We start from the raw sequence: 9,661 nt of genomic DNA on the forward strand, positions 1-9,661 counted from the left end.
CTTCCCATTTGCCTTGATTCATGGACCTGACATTCCAGGTTCCTATGGAATACTGCTCTTTACAGCATCAGATCTTGCTTCTATCACCAATCACATCCACAGCTGGGTATTGTTTTTGCTTTGGCTCCATCCCTTCATTCTTTCTGGAGTTATTTCTCCATTGATCTCCAGTAGCGTATTGGGCACCTACTTACGTGGGGAGTTACTCTTTCAGTATCCTATCTTTTGCCTTTTCCTACTGTTCATGGGGTTCTCAAGGCAAGAATATTGAAGTGGTTTGCCATTCCCTTCTCCAGTGGATCACATTCTGTCAGACCTCTCCACCATGACCCGCCCGTCCTGGGTGCCCCCACAGGGCATGGCTTAGTTTTATTGAGTTAGACAAGGCTGTGGTCCTAGTGTGATTAGATTGACTAGTTTTCTGTGAGTATAGTTTCAGTATGTCTGTCCTCTGATGCCCTCATGCAACACCTACCATCTTACTTGGGTTTCTCTTACCTTGGACGTGAGGTATCTCTTCACAGCTGCTCCAGCAAAGCACAGCTGCTGCTCCTTACCTTGGATGAGGGCTATCTCCTCACCACCGCCCTTCCTGACCTTGAATGTGGAGTAACTCCTCTAGGCCCTCCTGCACCCACACACCCACCGCTCCTTGTACATGGGTTTACTCCTCTTGGCCGCCGCCCCTGACCTCGGGAGTGGGGTAGAGAAAAAAAAAAAAAAAGAAACAACATTTGACACTTGTAGTTTGTTTGTTCCACTTGGGGACCCCTAGCCTTCCTGCCTATTACCCTCTCATATGCTTTTCAAGACATCTTTTTCCTCCCCAATCAGGCATTTGTTGTGGAATCTGGAGTCGCAAAGCACACCTCAGAGGACACTCAAGACAGTGGAGTACAGTTTATTATGCCAGCGGGTCCAAGGGGAATAGTTCCCAACAAGGACCCTGATGTTTCTGAGAGGCCCAGTTTTATACCCCTCTCCCCCACCGCCTGCTATTTGACTGGTTACTTGTTAGCAACATCTTTGTTTTATATGATTGAGTTTTGAAAGAAATAGGTGCTAGGAGAACAAACAATTAAGGTTAAGGGTGTGTGGAGAGTGGACAATGATTATACATCAAGTGGGCTATCTCCATGGTTAATCTAACAGGGGCAGCTTAAGCTCAACTACAATCTCCGTTTGTCATCTGTAGGGAGGGAAGTCTCCAGCAGACCTGGTTTTCACTAGCAACAGTTTTCTCACTCTTGAACAGGGTTCAGTCCCAGTTCACATCCGGTCTTTAAGATGGATGACAGGCTTCAAGATGGAGTCTCACTTGCTTCTCTCACAATGGCCCCAACACATCTTCCCAGAAACCTCCAACATGTTTTCCTGTTGGACTCAGATACTGCATCACCACACTTCTAATTTAGGTGGTCATCACCGATCAATCTAATAGATTAAAATAGAAAATCAAATCTATCCATGCCTGGGATAAAGCTAACATCAGATGGAAAGGGAACATGATAGGTCTAGTTAGCCACGGTAGAGTGGGTCTTTTTGGCTCTTAGTCAGCGTCTATGTGTTTTTTTAGGCTGGTCATTCTAGGAGGATAAGGAGTAGAAGGAGGAGTTCCCAACAAGGTCTAACCTTGGAGGCTGTGTAATTACCTTTCTGTCCCACAAAGTTCAACAAAACTTTCTAGAGAGTTGTGTTTTTGGACAAATCCTTGGCAATTGACTACTTGATCTCATTCGCTTCTCTCTCTCTTTCTCTCTTTTTATTTCCTCAGGCTTTTGCACTGGACCTGGACTTCTAGGAAAGATTTTTTTGGGTCCTAAGAGGGTGGACCTTCAGCTCCGGAGAGTGGAAATTTTGATTTCCTGGGGTCAGGGAGAGAGGCTGTGTTTCAGAAGAGCCCCAGTAGATTTTCTTTCTGGTTTCACAACCCACCTACTCAGTCTTATATGGGTAGTTTTGCACTTCCAAAACTTAGAGAAAATTTGAGTGGTTTATACTGCAAAGGGATTCCTCTCCGTTTGGCCTGTGTGACCCAAGATGCTAGCCCAGCTCTAGCTCCATCATCTAACAAAGCAGATGGCTTTCTTTCAGGCTCAGAAGACACCTCACCTCTTGGGAAATAAACTTTCTTCTGCCCTTCTATATTCTACTACTTCCTGGTCCCTCTGCCAACTTTTATGTTATCATTGAGCTAGAAATGCACCAGCCTCTGTGCACCTCATGGCCTCATCAGCAGAGTGCAGGCTGGATTTCAGTGGCTGCTGGACACCTCTTCAAGGGGTCTTTCAGCAGAGCACAAACAGTTCAACTGAGGAGAGAATGGGGAGGCAAAAAGAGAATTAGTCTGTGGAAGAGGAAGCCTCTGATGGTCCAAAAATCAAGGGGACTGGTTGAGGATTATGAGTTTCTTTGACATTGTCTCTTCAGCCTATTCTTTCTCTTGATAGTCGAGGCATTACAAAAGAGGAGCAGCTGCAAACTCTGCTATGAATGTTGAGGATCTTACACCCTGCTGGGTCAATTTGCTTCCTTAAAAAAATGTTGTTTCTGGGTCCCAGACCAATACTCAGATGACCTAGTTTTTCTTCTCTGGCCTCCAGGGTTATGTCTTGCTGCAAGTGCCAGGAGACAGCTGATCTCTTTATACCCAGGGAGGGAGGACCCACCCCGGGTCCTTGTCTCTCAAGCCCTCAGCTAATAAAGTAGGCTAAAACACTGTCTAGGACACAACTGCCCTAATGAGTGCCTTTGTTCTTCTCTCTAGCTTTTAAATCTTCTCAACCTTTCTCTTCCCTTTAGCTGCATTTCTTTGATACTTATTCTCTTTCTCTCTCTTAAACATATTTCTTCTCTCCTACAGTGTGATCTAGGCCTCTACTCCATGGAAAAGGAAAACTTATTTAAAACCAGAATTTGAGGGCTTCCCTGGTGGTCCAGCAGTTAAGATGCCACACTTCCAATGCAGGGTGGTAGATTTGATCATTGGTTAAGGAACTAAGATCCCACATGGCATGTGGCATGGCCAAATAAAAAATAAACTGAAAATTTTATAACTCAAAATAAAATAAAATAGCTTGTGCATGATCCTGATATCAAATATTTGATAGAGCATAAATAATGTCTATCCAAACTCTAATCTTAGTTACAATGGTCCAGAAATTATTTCTAGATGACTTTTCTTGAATTGTATATACATGGCAACCCACTCCAGTACTCTTGCCTGGAAAATCCTATGGACGGAGGAGCCTGGTAGGCTGCAGTCCATTGGGTCGCACAGAGTCGGACACGACTGAAGCGACTTAGCAGTAGCGGCAGCCTTAAACTTCAGAGTGCAACAATGGGAACTTTTCTTAGTTTTTTATAGTTCAATTTTAATTTTTGTCTCTAACCTCCAGTCCTCATGTCATTTCCCTCAAGAAAGTATAGAAGAGGAGAGAAATAAGAACAAAATAATAAACCAAATATATACTTCTCAATGCAGATTAAAATGAACCAGGTCAGACGTCTTTCACACAACTACTTCTCTGGGGTTGATGCCAAGTTCTAGGGAGTTTGTGCAAAGTTCAGACAAAGTTCAGTTCAGTTCAGTTCAGTCGCTCAGTCATGTCTGAATCTTTGCGATCCCATGAATCGCAGCACGCCAGGTCTCCTGTCCAACACCATCTCCAGGAATTCACTCAGACTCACGTCCATCGAGTCAGTGATGCCATCCAGCCATCTCATCCTCGGTCGTCCCTTTCTCCTCCTTCCCTCAATCCCTCCCACATTAGAGTCTTTTCCAATGAGTCAACTCTTCGCATGAGGTGGCCAAAGTACTGGAGCTTCAGCTTCAGCATCATTTCTTCCAAAGTAATCCCAGGGTTGATCTCCTTCAGAATGGGCTGGTTGGATCTCCCCACAGTCCAGGGGACTCTCAAGAGTCTTCTCCAATATTACAGTTCAAAAGCATCAATTCTTCAGCGCTCAGCCTTCTTCACAGTCCAACTCTCACACCCATACATGACCACAGGAAAAACCATAGCGTTGACTAGACGGACTTTAGTCGGCAAAGTAATGTCTCTGCTTTTGAATATACTATCTAGGTTGGTCATAACTTTTCTTCCAAGGAGTAAGCATCTTTTAATTTCATGGCTGCAGTCATCATCTGCAGTGATTTTGGAGCCCCCAAAACAAAATCTGACACTGTTTCTACTGTTCCCCATCTATTTCCCATGAAGTGATGGGACCAGATGCCATGATCTTTGTTTTCTGAATGTTCAGCTTTAAGCCAACTTTTTTGCTCTCCTCTTTCACTTTCATCAAGAGGCTTTTTAGTTCCTCTTCACTTTCTGCCATAAGGGTGGTATCATCTGCATATCTGAGGTTATTGATATTTCTCCTGGCAATCTTGATTCTAGCTTGTGTTTCTTCCAGTCCAGCATTTCTCATGATGTAATCTGCATAGAAGTTAAAGAAGCAGGGTGACAATATACAGCCTCGATATACTCCTTTTCCTATTTGGAACCAGTCTGTTGTTCCATGCCCAGTTCTAACTGTTGCTTCCTGTCCTGCATACAGATTTCTCAGACAAAGTAGGCAGTAGAAATTTGGGTCCTGAGAAATTATATTTCATTCATACCGGTGTCTGAGTCATTCCATGTAGCCCATGTTGTTACTGTTCATAGTCTGATAGACCACAAACCAAAAGTCCAAATGTTGTCCCTCCAGGTACAACTGACCTCTCCTGGAGGCTTGACAATCCTAGATCTTCTTCATCACTATATCTCTCAGGGACTGAGAGGAATTGATGGGACTGCTTCAGGCCTATTAAAAGGAAACTTCTTGAGGACAGCAGTGTTAGCTATCTTGATCATCACTATTCCCTGTGTTCATAAAACAGTACTTGGAATGTAGTATCCAGAAATTTGTTTCCTGATAAGCTCTTCCCTTGTCTCCCTACACAGTCTTCTATACTCCATGTCTAAGTGTTGGTTTCCTCAGAACTTATCTGGAGACTCTGTGAAGCCTATCTCCCACTCCCAACACAGAATCTTCTAGACCCAGTTTTAGGGCTCTGAGACTTTGAGGCTCTGACTCTTCCCTTACTCAGTACTCTCTGTATTTCTTCTGAGCTAGGTTCTTGGACATGGGGAAATGTCATGGGAAGTAGCAAGGAAGGTTGGGAGTGGATCATTGATATTGAGAGAGGGAGTCAGGGGGGCTAAATTTGTTTAGCTCAAATTATATCTAGACATCTCCATGCTTTCAGTGCAGGGGAAATATGTTCAATTTCTGGTCAAAAAACCACAATCTCACAGTGGCTAGAATGAAAGCCACATTACAGAAAGTTAATCAGGATGAAAAATCACAGGGTTATGTCCCAGATTAAGGGACAAGATAAAGCCCCAGAAAAACAACTATGTGAAGCAGAGATAGGTAACCTTCCAGTAAATCAAAGTGAATAATAATGACAGTGAAGATAATGATAGTAAAGATCATAGGATCTCAGAAATAGAATGGAGAAGAAGGAAGAGATGTTTACCAAAGACCTGTAAGAACTAAAAAACCAACAGAGATGAACCACACACTAGAAAGAATCAGTAGCAGAATAATTGAGGCAGAAGAACAGATAAGGGACCTGGAAGACTGCATGGTGAAAATCACTGCCACAGAACAGAATATAGAACAAAGAATGAAAACAATCAAGACCAGACTAAGAGGCCTGGGACATTAAACACACCACCGTTTGCATTATAGGGGTCCCAGAAGGAGAAGAGAGAGAGAAAGGACCCAAGAAAATATTTGAATAATAGATGAAAATTTCCCTAACATGGAAAAGAAATAGTTAAACAAGTCCAGGAAGTGTAGAGTCCCAGGCAGGATAAATTCAAGGAGGAACACAATGAGACACACACATAGTAATCAAACTGACAAAAGTTAAAGACAAAGATAAAATATTAAAAGCAACAAGAGAAAAATGACAAATAACATGGGAGTTCAAGGGAACTCCTATGAGGTTGTAAGCTGATTTCTCAACAGAAACTCTACCAGACAGAAGAGAATGGTATGATATATTTAAAGCGAAGAAAGAAAAACCTGCAACCAAGAATACATTACCCAGCAAGACTCTCATTCAGATTTGATGGAGAAATCAAAAACTTTCCAAACAAGCAAAAGTTAAGAGAGTTCAGCACCACCAAACCAGCTTTACACAAATGCTAAAGAAACTTCTCTAGGCAGGAAACACAAGAGAAGGAAAAGACATACACAACATAAACCTAAAACAATTAAGAAAATGGTAATAGGATCATACATATTGAAAATTAACTTAATTGGGGGAATGACGTTGAAACATGTATAATATCATATAAGAAATGAATCGCCAGTCCAGGTTTAATACAGGATGCTTGGGGCTGGTGCACTGGGATGACCTGGAGGGATGGTACAGGGAGGGAGGTGGGAGGAGGGTTTAGGATGGGGAACATGTGTACTCCCGTGGCGGATTCATATTGATGTGTGGCAGAACCAATACAATATTATAAAGTAACTAGCTTTGAATTAAAATAAATCAATTTAAATTTAAAATAAAATAAAATATATACAATTTAAAGATAAAAGAAAACAAAAAAGAAAATTCACTTAAATGTAAATGAACTAAATGTACCAACCACAAGACTTAGACTGGCTGGGTGGATGAGAACATGTGCATTTATGCACTTACACTTACCACAGCACCCTACTTAACTCCCCAAATTGTATGTAATTATTTTATATTTCTAGGTTAATCATGTTTCCATTATGGCTTGCAATTATAGTTATCTCTTATTTTTTGTCTGGCTGTTGATTGTGAAACTAATAAACATCCTTTACTATCGTGATCATGTAACTAGTAGCCACTTAATACCATTGACCATTTTTCTAGTCAACAGAAAAATAAAAGAATTCTGTATCACTAAAACTACCATTTAATAGAAAAACCTGTAGTCACTTCAAAATCCAGATGCATATCAGAATTATCTTGGAAATTTTTGAAAAATGCAAATGCTGAGGGACTGCTTTTTATCTCCAAAGCTCCAGATTTATTTCTAATGAGCCACCATGTTTAAAAACAACTGGATATATGATGACCATTTACTTTTTTCTAGTCTGTTTCAATTTTTCTATTTCATGTTCAGTGCTTCATGTTTTAGTTTCATTTAGTGTATGTTTTCCAGTTTCTCAGTCTTTTTTTTATGTTTGATGTTCTCTCTCAAGCCTTTATCGAGCATAGTAGAAAAGCTTTGGTATACATATATATAGAGTTTGTATAAAACATATATTTTAGACAACATACGATTTTTTGCTTAGCTAAAACACTTATGACATTTTGACTTCACTTGTTTGACCTAGTATGAATAGAATGCTAGATTTCTAATTGATATTCACTCAAAACCTTGACTTAGTTCCACATATTTTGGCATCTAGGGTTTCTGCTGGTAATCCAGAAAGTTTATTATATGAGATTAAAAAAAAAAAACTGAATGAGGCTTGAAAATTCTGATCCAATTCTGAGAATATAAATGTATACTATGTTGTTAAGAAAAACCAAACAAACAGGGAGCTAACTTGTGATACAGTATTATTAACTGAAATACAGGCTTTGTTCAAATTTCACACAAAAATGCATGTATATATGCTATACTTTGTTTGGCTGGAAGGTAATTACAAGACAAACTAAAATTTTATGCAACATACTTATTGATATGATCATTATAGCATTGTGCATCTTAATTCCTGTTAGAAAATATACTTTTGAAGTAATCATATGAAGCACTTATTTGTACCAAATCCAAAAGTAGGGATATAAGCCTGTTTTTCCAAGTTTCACCAAGGGCCAAGTAGAAATACAGTTTAAATAATAATAATAATAATAATAATAATAAAAGAGTGTAGCAGAACCAGAACTCAGAGATGGAGTCCTGGAGCTCCTCTTCCTTGTCTTCCCTTTTGACCCCCACTTTCTCACCCTTCAGTTCTCCACACCCTGAAAGTGGTAGAAGAATTCCAAGAAGACTGCATACATGCCCGAGTACTCTCTGGACCACTCCTAATCTGCAGCCACTATCTCATTTCTTTGCAGAGTCTTCACACAAAGTGCGACTGGTGGAAGGTCCCCATCGCTGTGAAGGGCGGGTGGAAGTGGAACGGAATGGCGAGTGGGGCACTGTGTGTGACGACGGCTGGAACATGAAAGACGTGCAAGTGGTGTGCCGGGAGCTGGGCTGTGGAGCAGCCAAGGGGACGCCCAGTGGTAATTTATATAAGCCCCTGGCGGATGAAAAACAAAATATCTTCATCCGAGAAGTCAACTGCAGTGGGACGGAAGAGGAGTTGAGTAAATGTGACCAGCTGGAAGACGTTTATGATTGCTCCCACAGAGAGGATGCAGGGGCAATATGTGAGAGTGAGTATGGCAGGGCTCTATGACTATATGCCAACTGCCCATACCCCGCATGACCATTCTTTGTCCTCTTTATCTTTATTCTCCACCATGAACTAAAGTTTAACTGATTCCTTGTCCTTCACTCACCCATTCTCAACTGTGGACCCTGGAGACAAAAATATCCTCACCTAGAACTGTTACTCCTCCTGGAACAGTGGCAGTAGTGATAAAGAACCCCCCTGTCAATGCAGAGACTTAAGAGACGTGGGTTCAATCCCTGGGTGGGGAAGATCCTCTGCAGGAGGGCACAGAAACCCACTCCAGTATTCTTGCCTGGAGAATCCAATGGACAGAGGAGTCGGTGGGCTGCAGTCCATAGGGTCACACAGAGTCGGACATGACTGAAGTGACTTAGCACCACAGTTGTTTGACCTAATGATTTTCTCTTAGTTTCAATCTTAGTTTCTTTCTTTCTTTCTTTTTTTTTTTTTTTGCAATCTATCCGAGAACCTGATTCTCTTCTTTACGCACACCCACATGCACAGATGTAATAACCACTAAACATTTGTATCTAAAGCTCAGTTGGAATTATGGGGAAGAAATGAGCTCCCAAAATATAGTGTAACATTGTCAGTTTCAAGGAGTCTATCATCTAGTTAGGTAGACAGGAGATCCTCATAGGAAATTAACACACAACAACTGGGCATATACATGTATGCATGAGTGCATGCTCAGTCGCTTCAGTTGTGTCAGACTCTTTGTGATCGTATGGACTATAGCTTGCCAAGCTCCTCTGTCCATGAGATACTCCAGGCAAGAATACTGGAGTGGGTTGCCATGCCCTCCTCCAGGGGATCTTTTCCATCTAGGGATTGAACCCAGCCAGGTCTCCTGAGTCTCCTGCATTGCAGGTGGATTCTCTACCCACTGAGTCACCTGGGAAGCCAATACATACACACAGACACAGACATATACATCAATAGTATATATGCAATTATTGTATTTCTTTATTCCATTCATGTATTTGCTGTCTATGAATTAATAATTTTCTGTGTGTCTATATACTTTTCCATTAGAGTGTGATTTGGCTAAGGATCTAGTCTATGTTTCTCTTTATTATTCCACAGTTTTTTATCAGTTAGTTCAGTTCAGTTCAGTCGCTCAGTCGTGTCCGACTCTTTGTGACCCCATGTATCACAGCATGCCAGGCCTCCCTGTCCATCACCAACTCCTGGAGTTCACTCAGACTCACGTCCA

The 9,661-nt window shown here is 41.4% G+C and overlaps 1 protein-coding gene across 1 annotated transcript in view; it reads left to right on the forward strand.

Annotated features, from left to right (window-relative positions):
* Window positions 1-8,448, forward strand: part of LOC120855450 (CD5 antigen-like) — a 17,276-nt gene extending 8,828 nt beyond the window's left edge. Inside the window, exon 3 of the mRNA XM_040229908.1 lies at window positions 8,102-8,448. Within this exon, the coding sequence (XP_040085842.1) occupies window positions 8,102-8,448 (347 nt within the window). The remainder of the gene's footprint in view (window positions 1-8,101) is intronic.
* The last annotated feature ends 1,213 nt before the right edge of the window (window positions 8,449-9,661 follow it).

Source organism: Oryx dammah, unplaced genomic scaffold, assembly GCF_014754425.2.
Source record: "Oryx dammah isolate SB20612 unplaced genomic scaffold, SCBI_Odam_1.1 HiC_scaffold_28, whole genome shotgun sequence".
Classification (NCBI taxonomy): Eukaryota; Metazoa; Chordata; class Mammalia; order Artiodactyla; family Bovidae; genus Oryx; species Oryx dammah.